This window comes from Bufo gargarizans, chromosome 2, assembly GCF_014858855.1.
Source record: "Bufo gargarizans isolate SCDJY-AF-19 chromosome 2, ASM1485885v1, whole genome shotgun sequence".
NCBI lineage: Eukaryota > Metazoa > Chordata > Amphibia > Anura > Bufonidae > Bufo > Bufo gargarizans.
The window spans coordinates 242,761,634-242,782,154 of record NC_058081.1 but is presented as its reverse complement, the minus strand read 5'-3'; the positions used below and the strand labels follow the sequence as shown (position 1 = coordinate 242,782,154).

General features: G+C 38.9%; 1 protein-coding gene across 2 annotated transcripts in view; it reads left to right on the top strand.

The window, feature by feature from the left end:
* The window catches only part of RELN (reelin), a 716,958-nt gene that overhangs the window by 428,839 nt on the left and 267,598 nt on the right, over window positions 1-20,521 (top strand). For both annotated transcript variants that reach the window (XM_044280166.1, XM_044280165.1), the window contains exons 12-16: window positions 1,069-1,220; window positions 6,407-6,519; window positions 7,110-7,318; window positions 17,132-17,260; window positions 20,171-20,280. In XM_044280166.1, coding sequence (XP_044136101.1) covers window positions 1,069-1,220; window positions 6,407-6,519; window positions 7,110-7,318; window positions 17,132-17,260; window positions 20,171-20,280 — 713 coding nt within the window. The remainder of the gene's footprint in view (window positions 1-1,068; window positions 1,221-6,406; window positions 6,520-7,109; window positions 7,319-17,131; window positions 17,261-20,170; window positions 20,281-20,521) is intronic.

Below are 20,521 nucleotides of genomic sequence, written 5' to 3'. Positions count from 1 at the left end.
CATGGCACATCACTGCTGGTACCGTGCTAGTTATGTGCCACTCAAGCACATTTGAACACTTAGGCCAGTGATTGGTGGCAGCAGTCATGGGACCATGTCACCTCCAGGCCTGTAGGGACTAGAAGCGGCTCAGAATGGGTCAGCAGTGCAGGCATGGCGAGACAGATGACAGATTATTATTAGTTTTTATGAGGCACAGTTTATTAGCATTGGGGTTGATGGCTCCTGGGACAGACAACCCCTTTAATATTGACCTTACATGGCAGTTTAAAAATTTTGGCATACAAAAAATCTAAAATGCCTATTTCCACAATGCAAAACCAGTATTAAAAAACATGTTTGTATATAATAACAACATACAGATTACGCAAGTAAAAACGTGTTTCATGACTTTTAGCTTGTAACCTGTATACAGTGTGCTGCAAACACTGCATTCCCTTAACCTTTACAGTACTGTAGAATATTGGATGTTAAAATAAACTTTCCAACATCAGCATCAATATTTCAAGCATCATTCCTAAGAGTACTTTCACACTTGCGGCAGAGGATTCCGGCAAGTGTTAAACTGATGGCATTTGTCAGTCGGATCAGGATCCTGATCCGTATGACAAATGCATTGAAATGCCGGATCCGTCTCAATGGTGTCATCCGGAAAAACGGCATTTATTTATTTTCACATTTTTTGCATGTGACCATGCACAGACTGCAATGCCGGATACGTTTTGCCAGAACACTCGGGGCCGGATCCGGCATTTCGGCAAGTGTTTCGGAATTTTGGACAGCATGCTGCAGTATTATATCCATCCTGAAAAGGCAAAAAGATTGAACTTAAGACATCCTGATTTGCTTGCTCTCCATTCAGAATGCATTAGGATAAAACTGTTCAGTTCTTTTCCGGTATTGAGCCCCTAGGACGGAACTCAATGCTGGAAAAGAATGACGCTAGTGTAAAAGTACCCTAGCAAACCTTACTTTGTGTACTCATTCTTGTGAAAATATAGTTCTATAAAACATTACTACTGATATAATGCAGATTTATGCATCACTGTGCTATCATTCTGTTACTAGGTGGGAAATTTCTGGAGCTGTCATTGGTACTGAATGTGGAACAATAGAGTCAGGCTCTTCTCTTGTATTTATGAAAGATGGAGAAAGAAAATTATGTACTCCTTATATGGATACTACTGGATATGGAAACCTGCGATTTTATTTCAGTATGGGTAAGTTAACAAGGTTTCTTCAAATCAGCATTCTGTTATGTAGTGGTACTGTCATGAAATACATGTTTCCCTATCAGAGGGCGGCAAATGCTAGTTAAGGAGCCACAGACTATGAATATATATGTTGTATTGCACTTTATGCACTGTATGTCACATAGAAATGATATATAAGAGAGAAGTGGGTCCCTAGTAACTGTAGGTAAGCAGGGCTGGCAGAAGAAGTTACTGGAGTTTGCAACAAGTCTACTAGTTGGAATGCAACGCATTCTGTCAGAGAAGGTAAATGCATGCATTTTGGCTACAGGCTTCCTTGCATGTGGTGGGATCTAATGAGTTTCAAATTCCCTATTATACCAAAAGAACAGCCTCACCTGTTTAAAGACTCATTGGCTGCAGGGGATGCTGGTAAGAAGCCTGGAAGCGCAAGCTTGATCACGGCATCTAAAGGCTTGATCGCAACATCTAAAGGCTTTAATGACCACGATTGGCATTATCACCGGTCGCGGTCATTAGCAGAGTTCCACTGGCCACGTCTCCCACTGCACGCACAAGCGGGCGCCACATTTACCCATCGCTCCAGCGACATACATGTACGGCGCTGGTAGCAAAAGGGTTAAGAACAGCTAAAGCAAGATGGCTGCTCCCATAATCATGTTTGGGAAATAGAACAAATAAATCTGTAATCAGAAATGAAAAACAGATTAGATAAAAAAGGAGACATGTCACTATATTGTTTTAATTGGCAGGTGACATTTTTGGTGACTGAGATGTTAAAAATGTTGTCCGAGTGTGAATGCTAAGGTTTATTAGCTCCCACACTATATGTGTTTTTTTCCCCCACAAATTAAAACATATAGGGCCAGATTTCTCATTACTCTGACAGCTCACTCCACTTTCACATATGGCTAAAGTCAGTTTTAGCCAAGTCAGATTTATGATCGGCCCTTTAAGACTGTAATAAATGTGGTTTGACGGTAGCAGTTTATCCATCAGTAAGCAGCTTTGCAAAAGTCGCACATCTTTACGAAAAAGTCGCACGCTTTTATGAAAAATTTGCATGTTCTATTAAAAAGTCTCATAAGATAAGCATGGTCCTCACTGGAGTGAAATTGCGACTTTTTTGCGACTTTTTAAATAGTCCCAATAGTAAATCTGTCTAGAGATTCATTTACATAAGAAAACACGCCCACTTTCAGAAAACTGGCGAGCATAGTGCAGAGCAGAAAAAAGTCGCAAACTTGTGCGCAGTTTTAGCGTTTGGGACTTTTTTTGGGACTTTTTCACTAGATTATTCTGACCTGAGCTAATGATAAATCTGGCCCATAGTGCAGTGATGCCAACCCTGTGATATCCCTGATACAGTGCATGAGTCTGTGCATGTGCTGCATAAATATAGAGGGGCTGTTAACATTTGACATATACATTAAGATGTACATTAAAAAAAAGTATACAAACGTGTCCAATTTTGTGGTTATCTTTCCTTCTTAAACAAACAAAAAAACATATACATTTGACGGACTTGCATACCTTTCAATATGTTTGTGTCCAATTTTTTTTAATGTATACTTTTTGTGAAACCTTTCCTTTTTTAAAATAAAAATTGGAAGGCATCATCTGAAAAAAACCTGATAGGTTTAATAGATAAACATAATGAGGGACATTTATCAAGCTCTTTGCGCCACTATTGTGGCGAAAAAAGTCGTACGTTATGGCACACGCCATGTGTGCAGCATAATTTGCAACTTTTTGAGCTTCTTGTCACTTTTCTGTAGTGCCGTGAAAAGGGAGCAGGGCTTAGTGGGAGGAGCTGGGCTTTGAAGCATTTGCTATAACTTTCGCTGCAAAGTGATGGAAGCTATAACTGAAGTCTACACCAGCATGTAGCTGGCATAGACTTCAGTTTCTGGTGCATAGTAGGGTAGAGATTCACCTGATTTGTTAGGAACCATCTGCATCTAAATAAATTAGAACCAAGCAAAATGAATACCAGCAAGCATATACATTAAATTTGAAATGCATCAAATCTAATAACCACTGTAAACCAGTGGTAATAATGTGCTTAATATATGAGAGATACGACCACATAAATAGCCTAGAAAAATGCCGTTAGCAAAAATCATATAATTAAACCTACAAAAGGAATCATGAAATTATTGAACACATTAATCAAGACAGTTTAAAAACAACAACGCAGGAAACAAATGGAGGAGATCAACAGGGCAGCAACATATATCCAATTGGCATAAAATACAGCAAGAAAAGTTCAAGTGCAAATGGTAAACATAATCAATGGTTTTAAAGTAAATTACCAATAATGCCAGGCCAGTTGCACGTTTTGGACGAAGGATTCCCCGCTCAAAAAACGAACAAACACTGAAAGCGTAAGGGAGCGTACAATACATTTTTTTTTTGCTGTTTCCCATTCATTTAAATGGAAAATTCAGTGTGGATTCCCTGCCAAGATAGGGCATTCTACTTATTTTTTTCTTGATTTTTTTTCCACACAGTGCTGCTTCCCTTTGAAATGAATGGGAGACTGGAGGCATTTTTTTTTTTTTTTTGCAATGATTCTGAGAGAATAAACAAAACAGAAATCTAAATCAAATCAATATTTGGTGTGACAACCCTTTGATTTCAAAACAACATTAAATCTTCTAGGTACACTTGCATATAGTTTTTGAAGAAATTCTGCAGGTAGGTTGTTTCAGACATCTTGGAGAACTAACCACAGATCTTCTGTGGATGTAGACTTGCTCAAATCCTTCTGTGTTTCATGCAATCCCAGGCAAACTAGATGATGTTAGGAACCTTCACTCTGCTTCACTCATTGTACCACTTTCCAGCTGTTCAGCAAACAAACTGTCTTCTGCCACAGCCAGTTTAAATTTTAACTCGTCAGTCCAGAGCCCCTGCTGCTATTTTTCTGCACCCCACTTAATATGTTTTCATGCACAGTCTCTTGGCCTTGTTTCCACATTGTATTGCTTTTTGGACACAATTCTTAATTCTTCCATCAAGACCACTTCTGGCCAGACTTCTCTGAATAGTAGATGAGGTTACCGGAGTCTCCCGTTTCAAATGGAAGTAAGCATGATATGTCTTTCATCTACTTCACTAAGTTTCCTTGGCTGTCCACTTTGTCTATCATCCTCAGCATAGTCACTGGTCGGTACTGAGAAATACAGACAATAAGGGCTCGTTCACACTAACGTTTTTTGTGTTCCGTATACGGTCCGTATACAGAACCATTAATTTCAATGGTTCTGCAAAAAAACAGAATGTACTCCATATGCATTCCGTTTCCGTATTTCTGTTTTTCCTTTCCGTTCAAAGATAGAACATGTCCTATTATTGCCCGCAAATCACATTCCGTGGCTCCATTCAAGTCAATGGGTCCACAAAAAAAAAGGAACACATACGGAATGTGTTCCATTTTTGCGGAACCATCTATTGAAAATGTTATGCCCAGACCAATTTTTTCTATGTAATTACTGTATACTGTATATTCCATACGGAAAAACAGAACGTAAAACCGGAATGGAAAAATGGAACGGAAAAAACGAAACACTACTGAAACAAAAAATGGAAAAACTGATCCGTTAAAAACGGCCCGCAAAACACTGAAAAACCCATACGGTCGTGTGAACGAGCCCTAACTGTAGATGTATCTCTTAGTATCTTCGTATTGTTGTTGTATTATGACAGTACATATGCATGCAGCTACCATTTCATATATCTCATGATCCAGAAATTAGTACAGGTTTCCTACAATGTTTTTGCAATTTTTGTCCTGCAACTGTACCAGAGTACACCTATTCAAGTGAATGGAGCGAGTACTTGTAATTACACTCGCTTCCAAGATGATGAGCAGTGAAGAAGCAGCACTTGCACGTAGCACCGCCTTCTCTTCAAATGGCTGATCGACCGGGGTGCTGGGTGTTGGACTCTTGCCGATCTGATATTGATGACCTGTCCTGAGGATAGGTCATCAATATAAATCTCCAGCACAACCCCTTTAAAGGGGTTTTCTTGGAATATTAACTTTTAAGGGAAGGCACCTAGCCTGCATCGCCTCTTTACCTGCTTCCCACTGCACTGGTCTTGCGCGCTGGTACCTATTAGTTCAATCTTTCAGTCCCTAGTTTTCTTCAGACGGAACATGGACATTGCTAGATGTGTCGCTGCAGGCAATGACTTATACCTTTAAGGATAAGTATCACAGTATTGTTGTTAATGTTGTGCATTCTGTAGTGGACCAGAAGGGTTTGCTATGGGTCCACTTTTTAAAAAATATGTTAGTAAATGACATAGAAAGTTTTATAAGAAAGTTTTGCCTGTTTGACAATGACTTAAACGTGTATAATAGGGTTGACATTCCTGGAGGTGTCTGTAACATGGAAATAAGTACACTTGGGAAACTCTGTGTCTGAGTATCATATTTGCAGTTCTGTATTAGCCAAGCCAGAACTTCAGGAGAGAACGATTTAGGGATTAAGATTTCTGACTACTTAAAAATCATTTCCAGGCAGTAGGAAAAGCAAGTAGGATTCTTGGCAGAAAAGCTAGAGTTATAACTAGTAGAAAAAGGGAGATCTAGTGAGATCATGTTTCGTTCTGGAGACTTCACCTATAAAAAATTTTTTATAAAATAGAACGGATCCAAAGACAAGCTGTCAAAGTGGGTCTAAAAGGGGCAGTCCATCTCCAAGGGCTTTTCAGGCAGAAAGCCCCATGTGACTGAACCTGTGGAGGGAAGTGTACTTACCTGCTTCCGACCACTGAGCTTTGGCTCCTTTGGTCCACCACTGCTACTACCATGCCCTGTTCACATGTGCCGTTGCAACCCATGACTGGCTGCATTGGTGAGGTTTCCCCATTTGTCATTGTCAATGGGTCACATGGAAAGAGGGGTCTTGTTGAAAATTCCCAAGAGGTGAATCCCCCTTATAAGCATAACACTTATCAAAATGACTTAAAAACTTAATTTGTACAGTCTGGAGGAAAGAAGAGGTACAGGGGTATGGTTGAAACCTTAAACTATGTTAGAGGTTTGGGAGGGAAGTTCTGGGAAAAAGATGAAAGACATACAATTGTCTGTATTGCTATTCAAATTGTATTATACATATTTGGGTGATAAATATTTTGAATTATACTTTTTGACCGGATTTTTATATTATCATATATAGGTGGACTTTGCAGCCCAGGAGAATCCCATGACAATGATGTTGTCCTATATGCGCAGGTTGATGGTAGAAAAGAACATACTGTAATGGATACACTTCCCTATTCATCCTACAAGGTAAATATGCAGCAAAAATAATCAAGTAAGACTGGAAGGAGTGTTGAGCGAATCGAGCTTTGGACCCTAGATCCGAATTCGATTTATTAAAAACTTAGTTTGAATGCTGTACAGAGATAGTCTCCGTACAATATTCAAATGTATGAGCTCCGGCGAGGCAAATTCGTTAAATCAAATCCCAAAGTTATTCACGAAGTCCCGCGAGACTTTGGTAATTAACTTCGGGATTTGACTTTACAACTTTAAAACCATTTTAAAACATGTTGGCTTCAGTACTAAGGAACCAGCTGGTACCGGAGCCGACTTCAGATCCATGTTTTACAATGGCTTTAAAGTTTAAAAATTGATGGCCGATGTTAATAACGAATTTGCTTCGCTGGAGCCCATACATTTGAATGCTGTACGGCAGACGAATGCTACACAGTGCTGCAGAACACAAGCTATGCTGCAGAAATATAAGCTAATTATAACAGCACAGTCTATGATTTGTAATTCATGACCAGTACCTGAATCCTTGACCAGGATTAACAGTAATTCTATTTCTGCTATTGCATCATTAAAACATATGTAACATGTCTTGTTCTTTTAAGGTGCCATCCTTAGTTTCTACCATTATTAGTCCAGAACTGCAGACTCCTGCCACCAAGTTTTGTCTGAAGCAAAACAGTCACCGAGGACACAACTTAAATGTTTGGGCTGTGGACTTTTTCCATGTTCTTCCTATTCTCCCTTCCACTGAATCTCACATGATACAGTTTTCTATTAATCTTGGTTGTGGATCACATCAGCCCGGGAACAGGTAAATCTGTCAACATAAACATATCATTCTGAGAGATATCATAAAACCTGCTACTCAGTGTATGTGAATAAATGCTCTCCATGGACTAGTTGAATACTGTATATGTAGAATTCTAGTAATCAGTCATGCTAGTTTCTTTTGCCTAATGCTTTTTACACATCTTAGGAATTTCTATGGTGGGCAAAGGGCTTTCTGCGCACTTTGGCTCTTTCAGGGTGACCATAATTGTAATGTGCTTTGTGTGAGGACTGCACAGGATTTTGCACACAGTTTTGCTACCAATTCTTTAGATGCCATGATGTCAATGTGTTTCAGCTGTACAAGCCACCCAGGAAAAAAATATATATATATGGGAATTTGTAGTAAATAGTGTCGAGCGAGCACCAAAGTGCTCGTGTGCTCGAGTAGAACACTTTGCGATGCTCGGGTGTTCTACCAAGCACCCGAGCACAATGGAAGTCATTGGTAGAACCCTAGGCACCCCCTGCTCTAAAGAGGGGAGGGTGTCAGGACTCTAGTTCGGCTTAGGAGTCCCTGCTCTGCCTCCAAATATAGCTATGTCAATATATAAAGTCAGTGCTTGGGGACTGTATTTCAGAAAAGTTTCAGCCAGGATTTGTACTCACGACCTTCTGTATTAGAGGCAAGCACTTAACCACTCAGCTATAATAGCTGCATAGCCAGTTACTTAAAAAAAACTAAAAAAGATGAGACTTCTACTGTACTTCTACTGAGACCTATCCAGTAGAAGTCTCATATACAGAATGTGCAAAAAAAATAAAATCTATTCCCCCAATGTTTTCTATGTTTCTTCCAATATTTTTTTGTGGGGGGAGCACCTTAACCCTTAGAGGACCTTGTGATTTTTAATTTAGCGTTTTCGTTTTTCACTCCCCACCTTCCCATAGTCCTAACTTTTTTTATTTTTCTGTTCACATATCCTTATAAAGGCTTATTTTTTCTGGGACAAGTTGTACTTTCTAATGGCACCATTCCAGCTGCATACGATGTAGTGGGAAGAAGGAAAAAAAATTCCAAATGGGGTGGAACTTGGAAAAAATGCAATTCTGACAGAGGTTTTTTTTTTTTACACCGTTCACTATGCAGTAAAATTGACCTGTTACCTTCATTCTCCAGGTCAGAACGGTTACAACAATACAACACTTGTATAATTTTTCTTGCGTTTTAATGCTGAACAAAAATTAAAAGCCTTGAGAAAAAATTTTTTTTTGATCACCGTATTCTGACCCCTATAACTTTTTGGTAGTTATGTGTACAGAGCTGTGTAAGGGCTCTTTTTTTTTTGAGGGGCAATCTGTACTTTTCAGTGATACCATTTTGAAGTGTAGGAGACTTTTTGATCACTTTTTATTTTAAAAAATCTTGGGGAGTTAAAGTGACAAAAAATGGCAAATTGGCTGTTTTTATTTTTTGTTTCCCATTATGCCATTTGCTGTATGGCATTAATGTTGTTGTATTTTAATTGTATAAGCATTTTTGCACGCGGCGATGCCCATGATGTTTATTTTTATTATTAATTAAGTATTTTTATTTTAAGGAAAGGGGGGTGATTTTATATATTTTTATATTTTTAAAAACTTGAGGCTTCAGGCTATTAGTGGTACTGTAACAGATTACCCAATCTCAGCTGGGAAATGCTGTTACCTGAGCGGGAGTGCATGTCTTCCTCTTGTGAACTGATCAGATGCCTTAGTCACATTTGAGGGGGAAAATTTTAAACAGCAGAAACCTGGCGGCTATGGGCCCGCTGCACATGCGAGCGGGCACCATGTTTAAAGACTCGACTTCTGCCGTACATGTACTGTGGAGGTCCTGAAAGGGTTAATTTATTAAATCTATGTGTTTACTTCATGTAAACTGGAAAACATTTATATAGGTAGTTCTATGTAGTTAATGCTAAATTCCTGAAATATATGTGGACGACACGGGAACAGGGACTATATCTGTGCCACATACAGTGGTCATGAGCTATACATATAGATGACTTTTTGTCCTTAAAACGATCTAACCTTTCAACAAACTCTGCATTAATCCATAGTACAGTAGGTGTACACCGGAATAAAACTATATCTGGTCATTATATGATTTGTAGCTGGCATTATCAGCAGTATTTCCTTGTGCATGCTGAATGTCTAATTTGAGAGTGGATACTACAGTAGCTGCCATCTACTGCACACAGAAAGTAGAGGAGAATCATAGAGAATTAGGACTCATGCACAGGGACGTTGCGTGGCCCACATACAGCAGGTCCGCAATACACGGGCATTGGTCGTGTGCACCCCGCATCACAGGTGCAGACCCATTCACTTGAATGGGTCCGCAATCCGGGAGATGCGGAACAGAAGCACGGATCGGAAGCCCATGGAAGCACTAAAGAGTGCTTCCGTGGTGTTTCTGTCCATGCCTCCGCACCGCAAAAAAATTTTACATGTTCAATTTTTTTACAGTGTGGACGGATCACTGACCTATTCAAGTTAAATGGATCTTGATCCATCCTGCCGGCCTCACGGATGTTGCCCGTGCATTGGGGACCACAAATTGCGGTCCCCAATGCACAGAACAGCCACACAATGGCTGTGTGCATGAGGCCTCACAGAGAAGTACTGACCTTGACTGCTGTGTATAAAGCACTTTGACTGAGATATAAATTGTCTATTTAGCTATGCAGTCTATCTGGTTGTGTGTGCCCAACTCATTTCCTGCTCACTCCTCTGTCTTCCCCTCTCCATAGAGTTGTGTGTGATGATGTATTCTGATTCGTCAGTGAGCATCAGCTGTCCAAGATAGATTTCTTATGATTTTCAGAGTCAGAGTCATCTTAGAAAATTGAGGGGGAGAAACAGCTGATAATTGAATAACTGAGTCTAGAACAAGACATTTCTCTCTGATAAGACATATTATAAAGTTTATTATGGTTGCTTGTAGTATAGATTTATACAAAGTTGTGGGAAAAGTTAGTGACCATTTAAGGCCAAAAATATCTGCTTGTTTAGTTTATAATTTAACAAATAATTTTATCTGACTTTATTTACATTATTTGTCCTACGAGGGGACTTTTACTTTTTAGTTTTACTTATTATAATGGATTGAGATACTTGTTTATTTTAATGCATTTAGTAAAACTATCATTCCCAGTGATTGCTATGATTGAGGCTGACAATCTGGTTTAAAACAATGGTGGTGATGTAATTCCAGTTGATTCTGTCCAGGATCTGAGTTTTCTCTGCAATAGAGAGTCAGCTGGCAATCACAGCTACACCCTGTGGGTGATCTCACAAGCACAATTGCAGTTTACACCATTGTGATCATGGGGGAATGTAGAGTGCTACATACTAATCACTAGTGATGCACATTTACAGCAGATGTCACCAAAGGGTTAAAAATCCATTTCAAGCACTTAATGCAATTTATACAGCTCATCTGTAAATACATATCAACTCATATTAAAGAGAAAAAATGTTTGTAGTCTTACTGCTTTTAAGAATGATTTACCTGCTTTATATTTTCTTGGTTTGACTAACATTTAGCCTAATCCTTACCAATGGGATGTATACAGCTCAGAAAGAGATGCAGAAGTGTATATTCTGCTTTAAAATACAGTCCCATTGTCATTTACACATGGGCATAGCTGGATGTCAATAATCCTTTTCAATTTATTGAATATAAAACACACTAATACTGCAGTCCATTAAAATCTCTCAGTAATCTGAACAAAGAGCATATATTTACACAACCCATTCTCTCAGCTTGTCCATCTAACAATCTAACTATATATAGCTGTACCTGAAATACAGTAATGTGAAACGTCATAATGCAATACTTTGTAGCATTTTTAGTCTTAATCTTACATTTTATTTAGACTTTTCATTCCAAAATATTACATTTATATACAAATTATCCAACACATTTTATCACAAAACCTCAGGGGCAAAGAAAGACTCTTACTAATATTTTTACTCTTTACTAATGTTAGTAGGTAAGTTTCTATATTTATCAACAATATAAAGCACAGATAAAAAAAAAAAAGTAAAAAAAAAACAATATTCTTAAAAGGTATGTGCAAAAGCTGTAAGCAGATATAAATGACAATGTGTACAGATGGATCTATATTCAAATTTGTAGATACTGTACATGCATATATATTATATGTGTTTTGTGGAATTGATAGGCTGTGGACTGTAGAAACCATGAAAACAAGTTTCCTTAGGGGCCTTCCTACTGTCAATTAAAGGGAGAAATCATTGCTTAACAAAATATACCTCCGTGCTCCAGGAAGTATCCAAACCTTTTGGGAGTTAATCAGAAATGAATGTTAGTGAGAGTTTCTGACAGCTCAGAGTCACTCAAAGTTTTTAAAACCATGTAATCTATTTTTGATTTTTCTGATAGTAGTGCTAATAAAACCTTATTAAGTATCACAGTATCTGTAGGTGTACAGACGTGGACAAAATTGTTGGTACCCTTTGGTCAATGAAAGAAAAAGTCACAATGGTCACAGAAATAACTTTAATCTGACAAAAGTAATAATAAATTAAAATTCTATAAATGTTAACCAATGAAAGTCAGACATTGTTTTTCAACCATGCTTCAACAGAATTATGTAAAAAAATAAACTCATGAAACAGGCATGGACAAAAATGATGGTACCCCTAGAAAACACAGAACATAATGTGACCAAAGGGACATGTTAATTCAAGGTGTGTCCACTAATTAGCATCACAGGTGTCTACAACCTTGTAATCAGCCATTGGGCCTATATATATGGCTCCAGGTAATCACTGTGTTGTTTGGTGATATGGTGTGTACCACACTCGACATGGACCAGAGGAAGCAAAGGAAAGAGCTGTCTCAAGAGATCAGAAAGAAAATTATAGACAAGCATGTTAAAGGTAAAGGCTATAAGACCATCTCCAAGCAACTAGATGTTCCTGTGAGTACAGTTGCACATATTATTCATAAGTTTAAGATCCATGGGACTGTAGCCAACCTCCCTGGACGTGGCCGCAGGAGGAAAATTGATGACAAATCTAAGAGACGGATAATCCGAATGGTAACAAAAGAGCCTAGAAAGACTTCTAAAGAGATTCAAGGTGAACTTCATGCTCAAGGAACATCAGTGTCAGATCGCACCATCCGTCGTTGTTTGAGCCAAAGTGGACTACATGGGAGACGACCAAGGAGGACACCATTGTTGAAAACGAATCATAAAAAAGCAAGACTGGAATATGCCAAACTACATGTTGACAAGCCACAAAGCTTCTGGGAGAATGTCCTGTGGACAGATGAGACAAAAATCGAAGTTTTTGCCAAGGCACATCAGCTGTATGTTCACAGACGAAAAAATGAAGCATATCAAGAAAAGAACACTGTCCCTACTGTGAAACATGGAGGAGGCTCTGTTATGTTCTGGGGCTGCTTTGCTGCGTCTGGCACAGGGTGTCTTGAATCTGTGCAGGGTACAATGAAATCTCAAGACTATCAAGGAATTCTAGAGAGAAATGTACTAGCCAGTGTCAGAAAGCTTGGTCTCAGTCGCAGGTCATGGGTCTTGCAACAGGACAATGACCCAAAACACACCGCTAAAAACACCCAAGAATGGCTAAGAGGAAAAAATTGGACTATTCTAAAGTGGCCTTCTATGAGCCCTGACCTCAATCCTATTGAGCATCTTTGGAAGGAGCTGAAACATGCAGTCTGGAAAAGGCACCCTTCAAACCGGACACAACTGGAGCAGTTTGCTCATGAGGAGTGGGCCAAAATACCTGCTGAGAGGTGCAGATGTCTCATTGACAGTTACAGGAAGCGTTTGATTGCAGTGATTGCCTCAAAAGGTTGCGCAACAAAATATTAAGTTAGGGGTACCATCATTTTTGTCCATGCCTGTTTCATGAGTTTATTTTTTTACATAATTCTGTTGAAGCATGGTTGAAAAACAATGTCTGACTTTCATTGGTTAACATTTATAGAATTTTAATTTATTATTACTTTTGTCAGATTAAAGTTATTTCTGTGACCATTGTGACTTTTTCTTTCATTGACCAAAGGGTACCAACAATTTTGTCCACGTCTGTATGTAGTTCTTTAACACCTGTTATTGCAGATCTCCATATTGTGTCAATTTCCTTCCTTGTTACAATAGTAATTGTAATCTCAGTGCCTCAGGCAGCAGTATTCTGAGTGGAATCCTGCTGTTTCAGACTCTGCAATCACAGCAATTTACATGCATGGCTAGACAAGGAACATGCAAACATCCTGTCCCACCTTCTATTTCCTGGGAAACTTATTTATATTTCAAGGTTCATCTATACCCATGTGAAAGATGAATAAATGCCCTTGCATCCTTCCAATTGATAATTGCATCTGGGATCAAACTTTCCCAGCAACAAATTGAAGAAACATGGCTGACTCGTAATAGAAGACCAGCCAAAACCAGTACTTCCAAACAATACAACCATAAGATAATGAACATTAGATACCTCCAATACACCTTTTTATGGTGGTTAGTAAGGTGCCTTGGGCCTTCGGCGCTTGAGCCCAAGCTAGTGTGAATAATAAGCACTAAAGCTCTATTCCTTCAGCTAACAAGTAGTCTTTGATCATGTGATCACTGAAAATGCTGTCAGCAGAGCTGCTGGCAGGAAGCTTGCTCTCTCCTCGCATATAAGAGTTTGGGGCCTGAAATTTTCAAGTAAAATTTGTGTTCTGAATGCCAATGGGTCTATATTTGGGATGTATGTCAAGACATAAGAATAGGGCAATGGGGATATTTCTGAAGGCAGGAGAAACAGAGTGATACATTTTTGGGTGTGCTTCTTCATTTTCATGTGCTCTTTACAAAAGTAAGGGGGTCATTTTTTAAACAGAAATATGCCTAAATGATGCATATTTTTGCAGCAGATTTCAGCGAAAAGGTCCTTTGAGCCGAAATCTGTGACCTCTCCCCTCTCATGCCAGGTCTAAAAAAGTGGGCGTGGCATTGGCAGGGAAGGGGACGGGCACTGGATGCGCTGAAGTTATGAGAGGCCTGCGTCTATTCATAACTCCCACAGATCCACCGCCAGCACAGGGCCTTTATTAAGACTGGCGTCTAAAACATTAGTCTTAATAAATGTGCCCTAAGTACGTCAAAAATTTTCAAATTTATATTAAAATTGTAAGTCTTCTAAATTCCTAAAAGAATATGTAAAATTTTGTAAGAAATGCAGCCAAAATAAAGACATGGAAATACATTTCTAATGAAAAAAAATTGAACAGTATATATGTAAAATTTAGCAGTTAAAAAAATAGTAAATATTGACAATTAAAAAAATTCTGCGTTTTGCATTTTTAATCAATATACACAAGTTGTATCTGTTAAATTTTACCACCTAACTAAAGTACATGTGTCATATAACCTTTACATAGTTATTCTCTGTTAAAATGACACATGCCAGATTTCTAAAATAGTCATTAAGGATCAAACAGGCATGGTCTCTAAGGGGTTAAAACATGGCATAAAAAAAGCAGGGGCCATACGCTCCACCAGAAACTATATGGCAATATTAAACTGGTTTTCGAGATTTTTCAAAACTTAGCTCAAAACAGTTTACTGTCCAAAAAAAAGGAAAAACCCTTAACTTACCTTTTATATGCCTGCTCTGGTGTCATTTGTTCTGATTCCTGCTGGGCTTGCAGCAGCCACATGCAATTCGTCATTCACATGAGAAGTGCAGCTAATCACTGGCTTCAACAGTTACAGTTGCAAGAAAAAGTATGTGAACCCTTTGGAATGGTATGGATTTCTGCACAAATTGGTCATAAAATGTGATCTAATCTTCATTTAAGTCACAACAATAGACAGTCTCAGTCTGCTTAAACTAATAACATACAAAGAATTAAATGTTACCATGTTTTTATTGAACACACCATGTAAACATTCACAGTACAGGTGGAAAAAGTATGTGAACCCTTGGATTTAATAACTGGTTGAGCCTCTTTTGGCAGCAATAACTTCAACCAAATGTTTCCTGTAGTTGCAGATCAGACGTGCACAACGGTCAGGAGTAATTCTTGACCATTCCTCTTTACAGAACTGTTTCAGTTCAGCAATATTCTTGGGATGTCTGGTGTGAGTCGCTTTCTTGAGGTCATGCCACAGCATCTCAATCGGGTTGAGGTCAGGACTCTGACTGGGCCACTCCAGAAGGCGTATTTTCTTCTGTTTAAGCCACTCTGTTGTTGATTCACTTCTATGCTTTGGGTCGTTGTCCTGTTGCAACACCCATCTTCTGTTGAGCTTCAGCTGGTGGACAGATGGCCTTAAGTTCTCCTGCAAAAAGTCTTGATAAACTTGGGAATTCATTTTTCCTTCAATGATGGCAATCTGTCCAGGCCCTGACGCAGCAAAGCGGCCCCAAACCATGATGCCCCCACCACCATACTTCACAGTTGGGAAGAGGTTTTGATGTTGGTGTGCTGTGCCTCCTTTTTCTCCACACATAGTGTTGTGTGTTTCTTCCAAAAAACTCAACTTTGGTTTTATCCATCCACAGAATATTTTGCCAGTACTGCTGTGGAACATCCAGGTGCTCTTGTGCAAACAGTTTTTTGGGGACAGCAGTGGTTTCCTCTGTGGTATCCTCCCATTAAATCCATTCTTGTTTAGTGTTTTACATATCGTAGATTAGCTAACAGGGATGTTAGCATATGCCAGAGACTTTTGTACGTTTTTAGCTGACACTCTAGGATTCTTCTTCACCTCATTGAGCAGTCTGCGCTGTGCTCTTGCAGTCATCTTTACAGTACAGCCACTCCTAGGGAGAGTAGCAGCAGTGCTGAACTTTCTCCATTTATAGACAATTTGTCTTAACGTGGACTGATGAATAGCAAGGCTTTTGGAGATACTTTTATAACCCTTTCCAGTTTTATGCAAGTCAACAATTCTTAATCATAGATCTTCTGAGAGATCTTTTATGCGAGGCATCATACACATCAGGCAATGCTTCTGGTGAAAAGCTAACCCAGAACTGGTGTGTGTTTTTTATAGGGCAGGGCAGCTGTAACCAACACCTCCAATCTCATCTCATTGATTGGACTCAATTAGCTCTTGGAGATGTCATTAGTCTAGGGGTTCACATACTTTTTCCACCTGCACTGCAGACTGTGATTGTCTATTGTTGTGACTTAGAAGAAGATCAGATCACATTTGTGCAGAATTCCATATCATTCTGAAGGGTTAACATACTTTTTCTTGCAACTGTATGTGCCATTTAAGCACATGTGGCCACTGAAGCCACTCATTGGCAATAGCATCAGATCTGAGAGACTGATAAAATGTGAGTAGGAATTTTTTAAGGGGTTTTTCCTTTATTTTTATTTTAGATTATTTTTGGGCACCATATGCTGCTATTATGTAGGCTGTATTTGGCAGTCTTAACTTGGCACTATATATCAGTATTATGTGGGGACATATGAAAAGCTGTCTACAAATGGCAAGTAGAGGAGACCTAGTTTGATTGTTGCCCAATACTTTCTAAAAAAAACAGCCCAGTTATTAATATTTCATCCTTCCTTTATCCTTTATCTACGGTACTTCTGCAGTGTTTATAGATATATTTCTAGATTTTATGGAATGTATACATTATTTATTTCAAGGACTAAATTTGATACAGTTTAGTAATGTGTTATCATACCATCTTGTGAAACAATGCAGACTTTGTGATGTCTCAGCTGTGTGACATTTAACACTGCTATTAGCATGTATATATATTTTTTTGCAAATATATTAATATTTTTTCTTTCAAATGTCAATAGTGTTAGTTTGGAATTTTCAACCAATCATGGCAGGACCTGGTCTTTATTACATTCTGAATGTTTGCCCGAGCTTTGTGCTGGACCTCATCTACCACATAGCACCATATATTCATCTGACAACTACAGTGGGTAAGAAGAAACTTCAGATTTTCAAAAAGTTATATGGTTTAAATCATTGTCCCAAAAGATCAGTGTTGTGAGAAATATATTATGTTATAGAAGCACTGACGGGCTGCTGTCTTGTAATAGTGACCATACACCTTAAATAGCTGTTGAACGAACGCTTGTTTAGTAGTCAGCCATTCTTCCCAACTCCCCCCTCCGCATGTATGCTCAGTTTGACAAAGTATGCTTGTGTTTTCAGTGGGGAGAGGGGAAAAAGCCAATCCATCAATCCCAATTCTACATCTGCCATTAGAGAAGAGTCAACACACACATAAGATCAGTCAGTCCCATCAAAATCAGTAGGTTGGCCAACTGCTCGTATGTGTATGGCCACCCTAACTTAGGCTACTTTCACACTTGTGTTGTTAATTCCGGTATTGAGATCTGGCAGAGGATCTCAATACCGGAATTAAACAGATCCATTTTAATTATGCACATCACATCAGGATGCATCCCTTCCGTTAGGATGCCGTTGTGTGAAAACAAAATGGAAAAAAATGGATCGGTCACTAAATTCATTGAAAATCAGTGGGTGATGGATCCGTTTTTTTGGGCTCCTAAAAAAATGGATCCATCACAATTGACTTACATTGTTTTCAGTAACTATACCTTTTTCAGTTTTTATGACCGGACACAAAACGTCAGCTTGCAGTCGCAAAACGGAATGCTGCCTGAACGGAAGACATCCTGTTGCAACCTGAACGGATCTCTTTCCATTCAGAATGCATGAGGACTAAACAAATATTTTTCTCCTGGTATTGAGATCCCAAGTGTGAAAGTACATGATAACACACTATTTCTTGAAGGTTATACGGTACACTTTCAAAAAATAATAATAAGTTCACAGCCTGAGAGAACGTTAAACAATTTTTTTATTTTAACTGCAATCACTTAAAAAAAATAGGTGGCTAAGACACCCTCTTAAGTCTAAAACAGGCTAACAGAGCACCATCTATGCACAGAATGACTTAGATAGACACCATTTACACACATGGAGCCCTGATGAATACTCTGTAGTGCAATTATCATTGGATACATTCACTTTAGTTTGTAACAGTGAATATAGCGCACACAGATTTGATGAAATGGCCACTAGGAGCAGGCCTGAGAAGGGCCAAGAGCTCCCAGTAACTATCACTTTCTGGAATATCTAAGCTATTCAACAGAAGTGCAGGGGAGCTGATATCTGGCATAATCAGTCGGTAACTCACAGGTTGCTACATCCAGCTACCTCCTGCCCTGCCTATTGTTTCCATAGACACACATTAGTGTTTTATTAGAATACACACTTTACGCGTTTCTGCATTGGAATAGTGACCCACGCGTCATCGGTGTCAAAGTAGCCTTAGCTGAGCACATGAACATTGAGGTAAGTTTAAATCTACGTGCTATTGTGGCTGACAGCATTACAGGGTCACTGTGGCAACCCTTTATAAAGGTCTATGTATCCATATACATCAATCAGCCATAACATTGAACCACCTGCCTAATATTGTTTGGGTCTCCCTCTGCTGTCAAAACAGCTCTGAGCCATCAAGGCATGGACTTCACAAGACCTCTGAAGTTGTCCTGTGGTGTATGTCACTAAGACAGTAACAGCAAATCTTATCTTGTAAATCCTGTAGGTTGTGAGGTGGGGCCTACATAGATTAGATGTATTTGATTCCACTGAAAGAGGCCACTGCCATTAGGTAATAGCATTGCAATGAGGAGATATAGGTGGTATGCATATGTATCAGGATCCAAGCTTCCCATCAGAACAAGGCCCAGAGTGTCACATTGCCTCCACCACTTGCCTTCTGCCTACAGTGCATCCTACTGCCACCTCTTCCTCAGGTAAGTAACATACACACATCTGCCCATTCACATAATGTAAAAGATGACGTCATTTACCAGACCAGGCCACTTTCATTGCTCCTTTGTTCAGTTCTGAGGCTCACATTTTCATTGTAGGCACTTTTGTCAGTGGACAGGGTGAGCATACATACTATTGCAGTTCTGTGGCAAGCTGCAATGCACAAAAATAATTTGCCACAGTAGCTGTTCTGCAAGGTGAGACAAGTCAGGGTAGTTTTCTTTCTCCTACAGACGTCAGCGAGCTTTAAATGCCCAGGACCATGTAGCCAGTTTACTGGTCGTCCCTTCTTGAACAACTTTTATAGATACTCATCATTGTGTACCAAGAACACTCCACAAGACCTGCCATTTTGAAAATGCTCAGACCCACTGATCTAGCCGTCACAATTTGGCCCTTGTTAAGGTTAATTCCTTATACTTGCCATGTTTTCCTGCTTCCAATACGTCAACTTCATTGTTCACTTGTTTCTAATACCGGTATATCCTAACACTGGACAGGTGCTGTTGCCACAAAATAATATAACTGACTTCACCTGTCAGTGGTTTTAATGTTATGTTGTGTGATTCATGTCCCCTTTGTATATACTGTATGTTGTCAAATAGAGATCTTGAAAGAAGAAAAAAAGAGCATTTACTTTGCAAAGGTTTTTTCTTTCTACTTTGTAATATTAATGCTGTCTTCGCGAATTGCAGTTTGAACTGTTCATTAATACAGTATATTAGCTAATATATTCACAAATATAAACCAAAATTTACATCTCTTCTGGTTTGTTTTAGTAAATGCTTGTATTCTTCATTAAATAATTAAACAAAACTGGGGCACCTTTTCTTTGAACTTGAATTTGCGTTATTCCTCTGTTTGAAGAGAATATGTTCCAGAATTGTTATGTTATGGGGAATATAAGTATTTACAGAAGTCAGGAGAGGTGACATGTCCTCTTTAATTATATGACCGTAGTAGCCTTGTTTTCAGTCAGTATCCTATCCTATGTTAATATAGATATCTATATTACTTAGGTGGAGTAGGATTACAACCCCTCTTCCAAATGCAGCTCTTACCAGAGACACCCGACTTCGATGGAGACAGAACGGACCTGTTGTTGGGAACATGTGGGCACTTGATAACAGTTAGTATTAACATTCTTAATTAAAAGCGAGATATAAAACCCTGATTTTAAAAGGTAGCTATTATTTATTATCCTTCTGCACACTTTAGTATATGGCTGATGACAAACGAACTGGTCTTTAGGCCATATATCCAGATGTAGGTATCTTTATGAGAAGTCCATAATTGTCTGCTCGTTACTATATCTAGAGTGTTCAAAGCATAACTTTTCTGATGTACCAGTGATATAATAGATTACTGAA